The following is an 18,341-nucleotide window of genomic DNA, read 5'->3' as shown; positions in this document are numbered from 1 at the left end:
TATTTCTTCCTACATCAACTCCTTTTCTCCCATTGTCTAGGCCCTCCCCACCAAAAACGATGATTTTCCTGATCCTTTACGTCAGTTTCAGAGTTTCCAGTTTGTGGGCATCAATCTCCTCCTCTTCACCATGGACGTGCAATCCCTTTACATGTTCATCCCCCATCAGGATATTCTTAGGGTCCTCTACTTCTTCCTGGAAAGAAGACCTGAACCATCCCCATCCACCACCACCCTCCTCCTCCTGGCTAAGCTCGTTCTCACTTTCAATAATTTCTCCTTTAACTCCTCTCACTTCCATCAGACAAATGAGTATCCACATGGACCCTGGTTATGGCTGTCTGTTTGTGGGGTAACATTCCTTGTTCCAATTTACTCAGGTTCCTCCATGTAACTGTTTCTCTGTTACATTGATGACATCATTGGTGCAGTTTCCCTCTGGCATTCTTAGTATAATAGTACTCCAGAACTCGTTCAGCCTCAGCTTCAGTGTGAACTGCCTACATTGACTTATGTAATTCTGAATCTGCTTTCTACATTCAGGATTGAGATGAGGAAGAATTTCTTTACTCAGAAAATTGTGAACCTGTGGAATTCTCTCCCACAGGAAGCTGTTGGGGCCAGTTTATTAAATATATTCAACAGGGAGCTGGACGTGGCCCTTGTGGCTAAGGGGATCAAAGGGTATGGAGAGAGGGCAGGAATGAGATACTGAGATTGCATGATCAGCCATGATTGTATTGAATGGTAGTGCAGGCTCAAAGGGTCGAATGGCCTACTTCTGTACCTATTCTCTATATCGCTATGTTTCTGAGCTTCACTTAATGATGATGAGCCAAATGCCTCCTTTGGATTCTCCCATTCTTTTATAGAGTTTTGGCTATTCTAACATTTGCTTTTGATATGATTTTGATTCCTGACTATGGACTTTGTTAGCCATTACTTTGGATACCACCAATGATGGAATAATACCTGGAACCTGTACCTATACCTGATCCATCTCTTTCACCTCATTTGACCTTAGTGATTATGAATAAAATTGTATCCTTCACTCCAGTCAAATGATTAACCAAAGTAAGTACACTCCATCCAGGGGTAATTTCATAACTGTTCCTACTACCACTGGTCCAATAACATGTCACATTCCAATTGTACTTCGTACAATGGAACTAGCACATACTTTCTACCTATCTTGTTTACTAATGCTAAATCTTTCATTGCATTCTCTAGAGGGAAAATTTGATCCTTCTCCAACAAAAGTAGCTCTTGTAAGAAGCCTCTGTGTCTGTCAATGGGGTTTCGGGTTTAGTGGCATAATTGGAAGAAAAATAGCTCTTTTTTCTTTTGAAAAAAGCTCTTTATATCTCTGATCTACCCTATTCACCTCATTTGCATTCTCTGGTTTCCCGATTGTAGTTAAATTTGATCCATTATATTTTCCTTTAGAGTTCCTTTTACATATTCCTCTCTTAGGAACCTAGGTGCATCCCATACACCTTCTGTGCAACTTCCAGAATTCTAAATGAAGCTGTCCTACTTTATTACATTGGGAGCACTTGGGCCTTTTCACCTCCGAACTCAGCACCTTCCTTTCTGATCTGGAGTAGAGATCTTGGGGCATTCTTAGCTGCCCTTTCTATACCCTGGCAACCTGCCTTCCTTTCACTCTCCCATTTTCTATCCTTCTTAAATTTATGTGGTTGAGGGAAACATGGTTTAGTTTTATGGATCAACTTATAATTGTCAGCCATGGCTGTTTAGTAATTGCAACTCTCTGGTCTTCAACGTGGGTTTTTATTACAAAAGTTTATTAAATTTTTATGAGAGAATGATCTTTCTCTGAGAACTTCACATGCGGTTTCAACTTCTAATGTTCATATACATCTATCAAAATTAATTTGCTTAACGTTTTGACCTCCACGGCAGGTTTGTCCAAGCTGTTTCCTTATATTTCAAAACTTTTCCTGTATGCTTCCTGAACTGTCCCATGCCCCCAGTACAGTTCTTTGTACACTGCCATAATCCCTAGCAATCTCCTCTGACAAAGAAGCATAAATATCCTGTGAGCAATGACCAGTTTTACTTTGGTCATTTCATTTGTCTAGTTTCTCCACATTCTTTTCCCCAAACTTCTGTATGACCTATCAAACTTAAACATTTCCTAAGTGATTTTAGATGATGACTAGGATTTTCCCTATCAGAATAAGCAGCAGCATTTGACATCTCTTTTTCAAACAGCATCATTTTCAGCTTATATTTGTCATTTTTCTCTCCTGTCTTCCGTCTCTTTCCTTTTATAGTTTTAATTCTGGTATTCTAATGATCATCTCCAACTCCAGCTTCTGCATTTTCTTCACATGCTCAAACTGCTTTACCTGGAATTCAATATGAATTGATTCTGACGTCTCACTATTTGGAGTACCTGGTGTCTCCTGTCCCTTGATCAAATGCAAATACTGCGCTGATCCTTCAATTATCTCTGCCTTCTTAGCTCTGACAGGCAACACCACTTCTGATTTAGTTGCCAATTTTATAAAAAGAAATCACATACATCAGGATAAGTTCATCAGGAACAGTTACAGAAAGGCTTTAGAGCTTCTAGCGCTATCTTATTTCTGTAGTACAAGTCTTGGTGTTCATCTTTTAAGTCTTTCTCACGTATTCTAACTCCACATTCAATCTTAAATTGTCTTTGTTCCAAAATCCTGGATGTGACCTCAAACATTGCCATGACTCACTGGGGCAGTATACTGGAAATCAAGCCCCACTATTCCTCAAGTCATCACAAATGTGAAAAGATTTAATCCAGCTATCCAAAGTCCCCAGTGTGGCTGACTGACAAGGCCAGAATAAAAGAAAACACTCATCCGGTTTCTGTACGAAACAGGAAAACAGCTATTTGTTGGAAACAGATTGTTATTAATCAATGGCAGAAAAGAAACACTGATTACTAATGTATAACCTTCCATGACTACTGAACCTGTTTAAAAAGGTCCCATTCACATTAAGACACAAGACACAAATAATACAAGTGGGAAAGCTACAGCACAGTTCTAGAATCAGTTCACATGCTAGGTGTTGATGAGATGTATTCTCCAACACACTCAAACAGAAATTGTTTGTGAAACTCAGCTGGTCTGGCAGCATCTGTGGAGAGAAATCAAAGTTAACTTTTTTCACAGTCCCTTGGTTTAAAGCAGCAGATTTTCCTATTTTCCAAAAAATGTCCGGTTTTACACCACTGAGGAAACCGTCCATCATGTTACGTGGTACTACCACCGTGTTAAATGCAATAGATATGAATGGAATGAGAAACTGAAAAGTGGGCATCTATGAGGAGCTGTGGACCATTGGCTGCAGCAGAATTGTACTCCAACACAATGTGCAATCTTGTGGCTTGACATATTCCCCAGTCTACCATTGTCATCAACCAGGGGATCAACCCAGGTTCAATGAAGAGAGGAAAAGGACATGCCAAGAGCAGCACCAGCAATGTCTGAAACTGAGGTGTCAGCATGGTGAAGTCCCGATGCAGGGCGACTTATATGCCAAACAGTGGAAGCAGTATGTAATTGACAGAACTAACTGGTCGTACAACTAATGGATCAGATCTAAGCTCTGGAGATCTGCCACCTTCAGTCATGAGTAATAATGCGTAATTAAACAGCTAACAGGAGGGAACCCAGCACATCAGTTCAAAAGATAAGGCTTAAATATTTGCATCCATCTTCAGCCAGAAGTACTGAGTGAAAAATCCACCTCAGCCTGTTCCTGAAGTATCCGGCATCACAGATGCCTACATGGGCCCTGACAACATTCCAATAATGGTACTGAAGACTTATGTCCCAGAATTAGGTACATTCCTAGCCAAGCTATTCTGATATAGCTGCAACACTGGCATCTATCCAGCAATTGGAAAATCACTCAGGTATATCCTAATGTCCACAAAGCAGCACAGATCCAACTAATTACTGCTCCTCAGTCTACTTTCATTAATCAAAATGACAGAAGGGGTTTTTAACAGTGCTATCAAACAGTTTCGCTTGGTGTTAACCTCATTTACACTCAATTTAGGTTCCTCTAATGTCACTTAACTTCTGCTTTCATTACAGTACAACAACTAAACTGTTGAGGCGACATGAAAGTGACTGCACTTGACATCAAGGCGGCATTCAACTAAGTATGATCTCAAGGAAACCTCGCAAAACTGATGTCAAAGGGAATTGGAATATCTTTCCATTAGTTGGAGTCTTACTGGACAGGACAGAAGAGATTGTGTTTGTTGGAGGTCAATAATTGTTGTCCAGGATATCACTACACAGTTCCACAGGATAGTGGCTGAGGCCCAAGTATCTTGCGTTGCTTCAATGACCTTCCTTCCATCATAAGATTATGAATGGGATGTTTATTGATGGTTGCACAATGTTCAGCACCATTTGCAACTCCTCACTGAAGCATTCCACGTCCAAATGCAATGAGATCTGGACAAAATCCAGACTTGGGCTGTTAGGTTGAGGTTGAGAGGGTGAAGAACATCAAGTTCCTCGGAGTGACGATAACCGAAGACCTGTCCTGGACCTCCCACCTAGGTGTGACAGTCAAGAAGGCACAAAAATGCCTCTTCTTCCTCAGGCAGCTCAGGAAATTTGGCATGTGCGTAAGGTCCCTCACCAACTTCTACAGATGCACCATCGAAAGCATACTGCCTGGGTGCATAATGGCCTGGTATGGCAACTGCTCTGCCCAGGACCGTAAGAAACTACAGAAGATGATATGCATAGCCCAAACTATCACAGAAGACAACCTCCCATCCATGGACTCCATTTACACGGCTCACTGCCATGGAAAGGCTGCCAACATCATCAAAGACTCATCGCACCCTGGTAATGACCTCATACAACCTCTTCCTTCAGGCAGAAGGTACAGAAGCCTGCACACACGCAGCAGCAGGTTCGGGAACAGCTTCTTTCCAGCTGTTAGTAGGCTGTTGAATGGACTCTAGCCTCAAATAATGTAACTTATGAAGTAACCTGTATGCCTCTAAGTCTTTTTGATCTGTACATCCTTTCTTTGCTGTGATCTGCCTGTACCGCTCGTAAACAAAGCTTTTCACTGTATTTTCGTACATGTGCCAATAAAATCAATCAAATCAAACTAGGTGCCAAGTAACATTTATACCACACAAGTGTCAAGCAATGACAAAGAGAATCAGTTTTCTGCCCTTGACATTCAATGGCATTACCACCACTGAACTCCCCTGCTATCAACTTGTTGGGGTGAGGTGAAGTTGCCATAGTCTCAAAGGCTGCTCTTTGATCAGAGAGCGACGTTTCGTGGTGGTTTAACCTAGGAGTCACCATGCCTCAGGTGATTAGATTAGACTAGATTAGATTAGATTTTATTTCTTGTGTATCCGAATACAAGAGTATAGGAATGCAGTGAAAACTGTACAGAGTCGTCATTTTCTGGTGCTATCATAGAAATAAATAGCTAGAATTAAAAACAAGAGCAGAAATTAAGGAAACAGGAACAAAGGAAAAAAAATGCCCAGATTACACTCACTGATGCTGCCGTGAGTCTTGAGCCAGGCTCACCAACACCACTTAGGCTGGATCCACTAACGTTCAAAGTGGCTACCTTCTAGTGCCATCACTCATTGCTGGGCCAACCTCACCAATGCCATCTTGGAATCAATTTAAGTATCAAAGTCCACAACCTTTTTGAACAAGAGTGTTGAGAAGGTGAAAGGCGAGATTGAGAAAGTGGGATCTTCGTGGTAACCTCACCCATTCCACGAAATGAACCTGTGCTGCTGGCATCACTCTGCATCAAACAGTCATCCAGCTAATTGAGCTAACTGAGCCCTATCTTGTGGGTTACTATTGACCAGAAATGCAACTGGACCTGCTGTATAAATACTTTGGCTAAAAGAGCAGGTCAGAGGCTAGAAATTCTACAGTGTATTACTCAACCCCTGACTGCTCAAAGCCTATCCACTATCAACAAGGCACATGTCAGACATCTCATCAGATTTTCTTCATTTGCCTGGATGGATGCAGCTTCAAAAAAACCACTCAGGAAGCATCGAGCAGAAGCAGACAGCTTGATTGAAGGTGGTAGTTGAGGTGACAACTCCTTAAATTACCAACACACAGTGTCAGTAGCAGTATTAACCACAGATGCATTGCAATAACTCACCCTTCCTCCTTTAATAGCATCTTCCGAACTTATGACATTTACCACCTAGCAACCCAAGGACAACTGATGCAGGTGTGTGGGTTCCCAAAAAGGTCCCTCAAGTCACGCAACCTCCTCACTTGTACATATATCACTGTTCCTTCACAGGGATAGAATCCTTGAATTCCCTTCCTTAACAGCACTGTGAGTGTACTTGTACCATGGACATGACAGAGTTCAAGAGGGCAGCTTACTACCACCTTCTCAAGGACAGTTTGGGAAGGATAATAAATGTTGGCTTAGTCAGTGATGCCTTTATCCTGTGAATGATTTTTAAAAAATCACTTCCTTACTATCATATGCTTCTTCCAAAATGGATGAGTTCTGATTGGTCCTTCAGTTCCAAAAGTCTACTTGTTGTGCTTAGATGGACAGGGAAACCTCCATCAGAGTCTTACTGTGTCACTATTTCCCTTTGGGGGTGTTATTTTCGGGACCCAGAAACCTGTTCCTTCTATCTCTTCCTCCACCACCAGAACCAAAGCAAAGATTTAGCATGTTTCTGAATATTTATTTGACTCACCCCTAAAGTTCAACAGATGATTCAAACCTAGAGATGATTTGCTGACTAAATTTCTCTCATTATTCAAGGTTTTATTTCTTTGTTTGTGGGATATGGTTACCACTGACAAAGCCAGCATTTATTACCAAATTAGGACTGGGCCATCAAAGCTGGCCTAGCCAGGGTTATACTGCTGCAATCATTGCTGTGTAGGTACATCCAAGCTGTTAACCCAACAACATTGAAGAAACGTTAATATAATTCTATTTCAGGATGGTGTATGAGGCTTAGAGGGGACATTGTTGTGGTGATGTTGCCATGTGTCCTCTGTTTTAGTTCATGTAGGTGATAGAGGTTGTGGATTTGGAAGGTGCTGTCAAAGGAGCATTGTACCTTGTACATGTACACATTGAAGCTACTGTGCCTCAGAGGTGGAGGGCAGGCTGATCGCACAGCCTACTTTGTCGTAGATGATGTCAAATATTATTTTTCAGTGTTGCTAGAGCTTCAACAACAGCTGAAAGAGGCAAGCGGTTAGTATTCCTTCAAAATAATGACTAGTGCATTGTGGTTTCTGGACCATCTATGGGGAGCCTACAGGTGCGATACTCTGACCTGCACTTGTAACTATATAATATTTTTCCCTTTATTCATTCATGGGATGAGGGCATTGCTGACCAGGCAGCATTTATTGCTCATTCCTAATTGCCCAGAAGGTAGTTGAGAGTCAACCGCATTGCTGTGAATCTAGAGTCACATGTAGGCCAGACCAGGTAAGGATGGCAGTTTCCTTCCCTAAAGGACATTAGCGAACCAGATGGGTTTTTCCAACAATGGGTTCATGGTCATCATTAGATTCTTAATTCCAGATATTTTTATTGAATTCAAATTCTACCATCTGTCATGGCAGGATTTGAACCTGAGTCCCCAGAACGTTATCTGGGTCCATGGATTAACAATCCAGTGATAATACAACTAGGCCAATGCCTCCCCTTTGTCAAATCTGTTATCAATCTGTCTCTGTACTGCAGGATGCTGATGGTGCTATCATGCAGAATTGTGATTAGTGAAGGATTGAGCCAATAGCTAATCTTGAATGGATTTTGCATTAATTCACAGAACTAGATGTTAGCAACATACTTCTCCATCCCCAACAACCATAGTCTCACCCTGTGTCTTGTTTTAGGGATTCAACCAATTCTTGCCAGTAGCTGCAAACATTGAACATAATTCATATACATTCAATAGATGATGGGAAATTCAATGATTGTATTGACGAGTAAGCTTTGCATGGTCAGGAAGGAGAGATCACATCTGGAGTGAGAGAGCCCAAGTGAGTATATAGTTTGGGGATTTTGGAGGAAGCATGAGAATTTGGTATTAAGGGGAAGAGGTGTTTTTTGTTTGCTTTTTTGGTTTATAATTTTAAGATTTTATTAAAGAGGAAAAATTGGAGCCCAGGTTTGGATGCCAAGCACAAAGCAAAGTGACATCACTAAGATACATCAGGGAGGGGGAGAGTTACCTGGACACTGTGTTTTAGGAGGCTGTCACACCCCTTCGACTAACTATCTTGAATTTGTTTAGTGGTTTAGGACAGGGGATGTACTATGAGCAAGGCAGGTTAAGGGATCCAGGAGGTAGTGCTGCCTGAGCCTCAGCCCTTGACTTCATTAACAGGTTTGAGATTCTTGCTTCTGTGTGGACGAGAACAGGAGCTATAGGGAAGATGAGCAAACTGACGAGAGCCATTAAAAAGGGGAGAGAAAAGAGAAATGGGGTTGTAATCAGGGATAGCATAGTTGGGGGACAGATACTGTTCTCTGTGGCTCGGATCAAGAGTCCCAAAGGCTTTACTGCCAGTCTGTTCAGGTTCAAAATATGTCATCTAGGCTGCAGAGGAACATGGAGTAGGGGGAAAGATCCAGTTGTCTTGTGGGATGCAGGTTTCGGTTCAGTTGCATGGCAAATGATAAAATTAAAGGTAAAGGAGAGGTAGGATTGCAGGTCAGTAATGAGGTTGATTGTTACCAGAAAATAAAGTCAAGTGACAGAATGTGTGAATGTCATATTGTACCAAGGAACCATAAAAGTGTAAAAGGTGATGTATGGACAACACAAATTGAGGTAAATTAATATGATCTCATAGTTGTTATGGATACATGGTTACAAGGAGATCAAAACTGGAAACTTAACATTTAGGGATATTTGACCTGTCAGAGAGGAAGATGAAAGGAAAAGTTGGTAGAGTAGCACTGCTAATAAGAAACTGAATGAGAATAATTGTGGGAGATGATCTAGGCTTGGGGATGGCATAGAGGTAAAAAACAAGGGAAAAAAGACATTGGTAGGAGTAGCGCACAGACCCCAAAAAGTTGCCCCTCTGTTGGAAAGGCTTTAAATCAGCAATTAATTGGAGCATGTAAAAAGAGTAGAGCAATAGTTATGGGTTGCTTTAATCTTCATGTTAATTGGGTTAATTGAATTGGAAAAGGTAGCTATGGCAACAAATTGATAGACTGCATGAGGTATAGTTTGCTGGAGCAGGCTGTCTTGGATCATGTAATGGGTAGTGAGGGAGGTTTAATAAATGATATCTGAGTAAAAGGTCACCTAGGAAGTAGTGATCGTAACATGATAGAATTTAATACTCAGTTTTAGAGTGAGAAACCTGGGTAAGAAAAAAACTGTGTTTAACTTAAATAGGGAGCATTATAATGAAACAAAGAGAGAGTTAGCTAAAGTGAACTGGGCAGATAGATTACCAGGAATGACAGTAAGCAAGCAGTGGCAGACATTTAAGGAGGTAATTCATGACTCTCAGCATAGATGCATCCTAATAGAGATGAAAGATTCTAATAGAGGGATAAACCAACCATGGCTAACCAAGTAAGTTAAGGAGAGCAGTAAGTTGAAAGAAAAAACATACATGGAGGCCAAATTCAGTGATAGCCTTAAAGACTGGAATAAATTCAGAATCCATGAGAGGAGGACTAAGAAAATAATGAAGTCAGAGATAACAAACTATGAGGGCAAACTAGTGAGAATATGAAAACTAACAATGAGGGATTCTTTAAATATATAACAATGAAGAGACACTTCAATGTGGACATAGTATCAGATACAGTAATGAGGCTAAAAACAGATAAATACCCTGGCCCTGATGGTTTGCATCCTGGGATCCTAAAAGAAGTCGGTACAGAGATAGTAGATGCATTAGTTGTAATTTTCAAAAACTCCTTGGATTCTGGAGAAGTACCAGAGATAGAAAACTGCCAATGTGACATCCCTCTTCAAAAAAGGAGGGAGACAAAAAGCAGGTAACTCTCGGCTGATTAGCATAACATCTGTTGTTGGAAAAGAATTGGAATCAATTATTAAGGAAGTAACAGCAGAACAATTGGAAATCATAATCTAATCAAACAAAGTCAACATGGCTTCATGAAAGGGAAATAATGTCTGACTAATTTATGAGAGTTTTTTGAGGAAGTCTCGACCAGAGTGGATAGAGGGGAACCAGTAAATGTGTTGATTTGCAATTCTAGAAAGCATTCATCAAGATACCTCACAAAAGATTAGGGCAAAAAATAAGAAACAATGGTATTGGAGATAGTATACTGATATGGATAGAGAATTGACTAATGGGCAGGAAACAACAAGTGGGGATATGGGATTCTTTTTCAGGTTGGCCACCTGTGACCAGTGGGGTTCCACATGAATTAGTGCTGGGACAGCAACTGTTTACAATATAAATCAACGACTTGAAGGAAGGAAGGAAGCAAATGTACTGTAGCCAAATTTGCAGACATCACAAAAATGGGTGAAAAGGCAGTTTGTGAGAGGGATATAAATGATTTACGGAGTGATATTGATATGTTAAGTAAGTTGGCAAAAAGTTGGCAAATGAAGTATAATGTGGGCAAATGTGAAGTTATTCATTTTGGAAGGGAGTACAAAAAACAGAAAATCACTTTAATGGAGAGAAACTGCAGAAATCTGCAACACACGTGCAACAGGGAATCAGAAAGTACAATAGATTGTTGGCCTTATTTCAAGGGGGTTAGGGCATTTGATCTCCCAAAATGCATCACTTTGCACTTGTCTGGATTAAACACCATCTGCCATTTCTCCACCTAACTTTCCATTTGATCGATGTCCTGCTGCGTCCTTTGATATTTTTCCTCTTTGTCCACGACTTTATTAAATTTTATGTCATCTATAAACTTACTGATCAAACCACTGACATTTTCATCTAAATCACTTATATATGTTATAAATAACTGAGGTTCTGCTCTCAATCCTTATGGAACACCACTAGTCACAGGCCTCTAGTCAGAAGAATAGCCCTCTACAAATACTCCCTGCCTTTTATGGCCAAGCCAATTTTGTATCCAACTGCCAATTCACCATGGATTCCATGCGATTTGATCTTCTGAACCGGCATACCATGAGAGACTTTGTAAAATGCTTTTGTAAAGTCCACGTAGCTAACAGCTGCTGTCTTATCCTCGTCAATAATTTTTGTCACTTCCTCAAAAAACTCAATCAAGTTTGTGAGATGTGCATAAAGCCATACTGGCTATGCCTAATAAGTCCATTCTCTTCCAAATGCAAGTAAATCCTGTCCCTAAGCATCTTCTCCAATAATTTCCCTACCACTAATGTAAAGATCACCAGATTATAATTTACTGAATTATCCCTGTTGTCCTTCTTAAACAAAGGAGCAGCATTGGCTATTCTCTGGTTTTCTGAGACCTTGCCTGTGGCTAAAGATGACACAAAGATCTTTCTCAAGACCCCAGCAATGTCCTCCCTTGCCTCCTTCTGTATCCTGGCATAGATACCATCAGGCCCTGGGGACTTACCTACTTTAATGTTTTTCAAGACACCCAGCACCTCTCCTTTTTAATATTGACATGCCTTATAGTATCAACAAAGACGGATCTACCCTTTCCCTAGTCACCCTTTTGCTCCTAATATGCGTATAAAATGCCTTGGGGTTCTCCTTAATCCTACTTGCCAAGCACGTTTCATGGCCCTTTCTAGCCCTCCAAATTTCGATTTAAAATTATTTTCTGCTCCTTTATACTGCTCAAGGGCATTCTTTGATTTATGTTTCCCAACCTTACATATTCTTCCTTTATATCTAAACTTACAACATCTCTAATCATCCAAGGTTACTAAATCTTGCCATCCTTATCTTTCACCCTCACAGGAATATGCTGGTCCCTGAACCTTGGTCAACTGGCTTTTACAAGATTCCTACATGACTTCCTACAGTAAACCCACTTTACCTGCCTCGCCCTCAATTAATAACTGCTCATTAACTCAGCTGTGATAAGGTGAAACTGCATTTGTGTGTTAATCTGTCTTACTCCACTCTGAAACATCGTTCACTATTAAACCAGTATCAATCTACTGTAAATCAGACAGATTCCACTTATCATCATCAATGCTGTCCCATGCCGCTTTATTTCTTTAATGCCAGATCTAGAGGTTTTACTTACTGTATACTGTGACAAACATTTTCTTCTCCTTCAGCTGAAGATTCTCTGATTTACATATCACAGAACATGCTAGCGTAAAATCCCAATTCTGGACGCTTTGGAAATAATCATTGTACCAAGTACTGCTATCTGTTCTGGTTGCATTTACCCCTGGTTTATATTCCACATTCATTGATGGTTTTTGACATGTTGTGCTGCAGTTCATCTCGATGGAGTCACCAAATTCCACTGCTGGGGAATTTACATCAATTGAAACTTCAAATCCAGTTACTGCCAAGAAAATAAAGTACGGTAAATACAGAGACATACGGTCCATTCAAGGCAGTGTATTGCATGTAACTCCCTAACATAACAGTACATTTGTAGACTCAGAATTCTTTGACTGCACGCTTTAGGTAGAAGCAGACGATCACTTGCTGAAGAGAGGAAGAAGTTAGATAAACATGAGAAGAACCACAAAAGAATCAGAGACAGAAATATGGAAGAGAGACTGGAGAGGAAAGAAACAGAAAAGGACATTTTCTACTGTGACGTTTCACTCTGTAAAAAGAACAAACTTCGGAGCTGTCTCAATAAGAATGGTTGTCAGAACCATCAGAATGAATGGTTACCTTTTACCCAGTACTAACTCAATAGATACATGAGCTGACACAGAAACATGCCCATGTCCAGTGCAAGAAATGTCCTTAAACTTTTTCAACCCTGGAAATTAACTTTTTAATCTTTTAACTTTTTAACAATTTATTGTTAAGGAGATCCTTTAACATATGTACTTACTTTGGATCCAGAAGGCCAACACTGCAGGGATTATGTTGCTGTACATGCTGCTGAGAAATGTGGATTACTCAATTTGTCTCCAAGCCCAGATAGTTTCAGATACTAGTGTAACAACAAGACTGTAATGATGGTTTCAACATGCCCAAACAAGTTTGTTTGGCAGTTGATTGATAGTGTGCTGCGTTTTAATCAGCAACGGTTTTATGTTATCTGCAAGTGGCACCCTTTGGTCTCTCAATATGTGCTATACTGCACCACCCAAAAACAGTAAGGAAAACTGAATATGTAAACAAAAAAATTATGTTAAAATGGATAGTCTCCTGACATATCTTTCCACATTAAAAATGTCAACTTCCAAGGTTTGAAAGGTTTCAAGTATATTTCAGCATTTTAGAAGGCTCTTCAAATCTTCACATGGTTAGAATTTAAAAACCAAAAAGGAGTAATTGCATTGCTGGGAGCGTCGTATAGGCCCCCAACAGTCAGACAGAAATAGAAGAGCAGCTATGTAAGCATATTTCAAAGAAGTGTAGAAGTATTATGGTAGTGATGGGGTATTTTGACTTCCTTACACAAACTTGGGTAGACATAGTGTGAAAGATCCAGAGGGAGCAGAATTCCTAAAATGCATTAGGAAAGTTTTTTAAGCCAGTACATAGAAGGTGCTACAAGAGAGAGGGCGGTCCTGGGACATAATTTTAAGAAATGAAGCTGGTCAAGTGGCTGAAGTGTCAGTGGAGGAGCATTTTGTAGATCATAACTCCCTTAGATTCAAGATTGTTATCAAAAGGGACAAGGATGGCCCTGAAATAAAATTCTTGACTGGGGGAAGGCTGATTTTAATAAGATCAGACATGACTTAGCTACGGTGGACTGGAAGCATATAGTTTTGGTAAGTTTGTCTCAGAGCAGTGGGATGCATTCAAGAAGAAAATAGGGAGAGTACATGGCCAGTATGTTCCAATAAAGATAAAGTGTAGGACCAACAAATCTAGTGAACCCTGGATATCAAGGGATATGCAGGATTGGATTAAGGGGAAAAGGGAGGCTTTTGGTCAATACTGAGGGATCAAAACAGCGGGAGTCCTAGAGGAGTACAGAATGTGCAAGGAGAAATTTTAAAGGAAATTAGCAGAACAAAAAGAGTGCGTGGCAGGTAAAATAAAGGAAAATCATAAGTTAAAAAAAACCCTGAAAGAACTGCGGATGCTGCAAATCAGGAACAAAAACAAAATTGCTGGAAAAGCTCAGCAGGTCCAGCAGCATCTGTGAAGGAAAAAACAGAGTTAACATTTCAGGTCCGGTGACCCTTCCTCAGAACTGATAAAAGTCATAAGTTATTTTACAAGTACATTAAGGGTAAAAGAATAGCAAGGGAAAGAGCAGGGCCCATTGAGGACCACAGAGATAAATTGTACGTGGAGTTGGACGATATAGGTAGAATTCTGAGTGAATAGTTTGTGTCAGTGTTCATTAGTGAAAGGGACAATATAATCACCGAGAATGATTGTGAAATAATTAAAGAAATCAGCCTGTCCAGTGGGTTCTGCAGGGATCAGCATTGAAGCTTTGCTGTTTATGGTAAATATAAATGATTTAGACTTAAATGTTGGAGGGTTGATCAGTAATTTCACAGATGATTTGAAAATTAGTTGGTTGTAAATAGAGAGGAGAATAGTGTTAGATTGCAGGAAAAAATAAACAAGCTGGACAGATGGACTGACCAGTGGCAAATTGTGCCATGATTATAATGAGGTCAGCCAGGTGGACATTATAGAATATGAATTCCGTGATTGGGGCTGTTCACCTGGTCCAATCAGGCAGCCTTGGCTGACAGATATACACAGGAGTGTCAGAGGTTGTGTTCTCTCTGTGAGCTGACTCTGAGGAAGCTGGATCAGTGTCAAAGGCTCTCCAAATGTAAATAAAGGGTGATGTGATGACGGAATACTAGCCTCTGTGGAGTTATTTGAGTGGTGATGAGAGTGGGATTGATGATGTAACCATACAAAAGTGTCCACTAGCTGAAGTCCAACTGGACTTCAAACAGGCACTACAACAGGCTTTTTCATTGGAAAATGTGGCAAGTGGAGCATATGAGTTGCAGAGTATTCTGAAGGAAGTGGACACCCTGACCAGTTGGACTGAGCTTGGGGAACACCGCTTGAGTGAAGGCAATTGCATACCCTCACTCAGGACATATCCTGAACAAAAGGACTCTAGGTCAGGTTGCAGAAAAACCCCAAAAAATGTCAAACCTCAGACAAACGGTTTAAATTTTCTTCAGCATTCAGGCCAGCAAGCCATTGTAGTTGCTGCCGGTATGCAGACTCGAGACTGCAAAAGAATCCCACGAGGCTGGATGTGAGTAAGAGAACTCGTGGCCATATCCAAGAGAGTGCACACTCTGGGAAGGTCACATACAGCTGGTTTGGAACACTTAAGTTGCTTAGCAACATCTAAATCGGAACCAATCAAAATAAATGTCTGGTTAAATGGTCACCCGGTTCCAATGAACATCAATACTGGTGTGGCCGTTTCAGTGATCGTGGAACCAATCTTTAACAAAATTCAGCCTGGACTGTAACCCTTAGATTTGCACAAGACCTTGGCTAGACTGAGAGCCTATACCAGATAATCTTTACAGATTAAGGATACAATTTTGGTTCTGGCCTCTTATGAGAAGCAGCTGGTTCAGTTACTACTGATTAAAGTAAATGGTTCAGGCCCAAGCCTGATGGGGTGAAATTGGCTGAGAAAGATTTATTTTGACTGGTTCAACATTTTTTGATAAGAAAATGGCTGCCTGAAGTCCTAATTAAATAGCTGGAAGTTTCTCAGGAAGGTCTAGGGACTAACAAAGGAGCCAAGGCCACCTTGCATGTTAACTAAGAAGCAATTCCACACCCAGTACCATTTACCTTATATGCAAAAGTAGAGGCAGAAATCAGGAGGCTGGAAGCTAAAGAATCATCAAACCAGTACAGTTTGCGGAATGGACAGCACCAGTATCAATTGTGAAGCCCAATGGTTCGGTTTGCCTTTGTTGGGATTTTAAACAAACGGTAAACCGCTTCTCGTAGCTGGATAAATACCCAAGCCCTCACATAGAGGATTTATATGCAAAGCTGGCGGGGATGGGGCGTCTGTCCTTCACAAAGCTGGATATAAGCCATGCGTACCTGCAATTGTGATTAAATGAGGATTCCCAGAAGTATGCTACAATTAATATCCATAAGGCTTTGTTCCAATAAACAAGGCAGCCATTTGGGGTATCTTTAGCCTGTGCAATTCTTCAGTGGACAATGGAAAACATGATGACATGCTAATAACAAGGCAGACCAATAAGGAGCACTTAGAGAACTTGGACATGTTCTTCGACATTTTTCCATGGTGGGTGTATACCTCAGAAGTGAAGAATGTATGTTCCAGGCACCCCAAATGACCTACTTGTACTACAGAGTCAACAAGGAGGATAAAGTGAAGGCGATTGAAGGTGCCCAATTCCTATGTCTCTACTGGAGCTTAGGCCCTTCCTCGAGCTGATGAATTATGTTTAAGAATCATCCATAACCTGGCTTCCATCCTTTGCACCAACTCACAAAAAAAGGCCAGCCTTGGAAATGGCCACAAAGCCAAGCCATAACTTACAGAGAAGTGAAGAAACAGCTATCATCCTCTTAGGTGTTGGCACACAATGATCCCAGGGGAGATCTGGTATTGACATGCGATGCCTCCCCATACGGCATCTGGATAATATTAGCTCATAGGTGGCCCAATGGAGAGTAACACCCAATAGCATAGGCATCTAGGACTTTGTCTAGTGCAGAGCGTAAAGATGCCCAGGTAGAGAAGCAGGTCATATTTGGTGGTCATATTTGGAGTCAGGAAGTCCCACCAATACATTTGTGGATGTAAATTTGTAATAACAGACTACAAACGCCTGCTAGGTATACTTAAGGAGGAGAAAGCAGTGCTGCACATAGCTTCAGGCCAAATTCAGCAGTGGGTTCTGATACTAAGTGCGCAAATTACAAGTTGGAGCACTGTTCGAGAGGCTAAGTAGCAAATGGGGATGTATAGAGCCACCTCCCGCTGGCAGATACACCACCGGTGGTACCACCACTGGAAAAGTCCATAATGGTATTACATTTTCTGGACATACTTCCAATCGCAGCTGACATTATCAGACTTTAGATGCAGAAGGATCCAGTCCTGGCAAAGCTGAAACAGCTGGTGGTGATGGGGGGAAGCCATCACAACCAGAATTGAAACCTGTTTTGGACCTGGACAGACCAGATCACGGTACAGGATGGCATATTATTATGGGGAGTAAGAGTGATTGTCCTGAGCAACAGTCAGCACCGGGTACCGGCTGAACTCCACCAGGGTCATCCAAGGGTTTCCAAAATGAAGATGTTGATGAGACGTTATGTCTGGTGGCGAGGATTGGATGCAGACATAGCTGCTTTGGTAGGCCAGTGCCTGCAGTGCCAACAAGGACAAAAATTACCACCAGATGCTCCCCCATATTTGTGGGAATGGCTGGGTAAACCCTGAAATTAGTTACATCTTGACTATGCAGGTCCTTTCATTGGCTCAATGCTCTTAATCATTGTGGATGCCCACTCAAAGTGGTTGATGTGCATAGAGTTCATTTGTCAAACACTGGGATGACAATTAAAAAAAACGCATGCATCTTTTACAAAACATGGATTACTGGAAGTGATGGTCACAGATAACGTGCAATCATTTACCATCAGGGATTTTGGGTATTTACTAAAGTTGAATGGTATTCATCATATAAGGACAGCTCCAAACTATGCATTGTCCAATGATCCGCAGAAAGAGCAGTCCAAACATTGAAGGTAGACTTAAAGAAACAGCCTACAGCTTCACGAGATATCAAACTGTCCCGGTTCCAAGTTGATTATAGGACCACCCCTCATGCAACTACAAGGATAGCTCCAGCAGAGTTGCTAATGGGGAGAAGACTCCACACCAAGTTAAATCTGATCTTCCCAGTGTGGTGATACTGCGGCTTTAAAAGGTGTATTTTGTCCTGTTTTCTTTTAAGAGAAATTTTAAGGCAGACGTAGTAAGCAGTCTACCAGAGCCACTCAAGTAAACAGCCTGTGAGGCCTTGAATTTTTAAAAAAAGTTGTAACAATAGAAGCAGCCTGAATACGTCTGGTCAATCTCTCACAGAACCAGGATTTTAATTGTTTTTGTTTTTTAGTACCAGCAGGTGTTACTGGGGTCTTAGCAGGATTGGAAACTGTAGTAATTCTCTCCTGACTGCTACACTCTCAGAATTT

The 18,341-nt window shown here is 41.0% G+C and overlaps 1 protein-coding gene across 3 annotated transcripts in view; it reads right to left on the bottom strand.

Moving 5' to 3' along the window:
- LOC109919657 (intercellular adhesion molecule 1-like) overlaps positions 1-13,199 on the bottom strand; it is a 35,114-nt gene extending 21,915 nt beyond the window's left edge. For 2 of the 3 annotated variants that reach the window (XR_007265742.1, XM_048617896.1), the window contains exons 1-2: positions 13,024-13,199; positions 12,247-12,516 (exon numbers count right to left, since the gene is read on the bottom strand). Coding sequence is in view for 2 of the 3 variants with exons in the window: in XM_048617896.1 (XP_048473853.1) it covers positions 12,247-12,516; positions 13,024-13,069 (316 nt within the window). In the remaining variant the exon portion in view is untranslated. The remainder of the gene's footprint in view (positions 1-12,246; positions 12,517-13,023) is intronic. The other variant, XM_048617897.1, reaches the window with a different exon arrangement.
- Between the last annotated feature and the right edge of the window lie 5,142 nt (positions 13,200-18,341).

Source organism: Rhincodon typus, chromosome 38 (assembly GCF_021869965.1).
Source record: "Rhincodon typus isolate 14 chromosome 38, sRhiTyp1.1, whole genome shotgun sequence".
Lineage (NCBI taxonomy): Eukaryota > Metazoa > Chordata > Chondrichthyes > Orectolobiformes > Rhincodontidae > Rhincodon > Rhincodon typus.
Note: the sequence above shows the minus strand (reverse complement) of the source record. Positions and strands in the feature narration are given on the sequence as shown.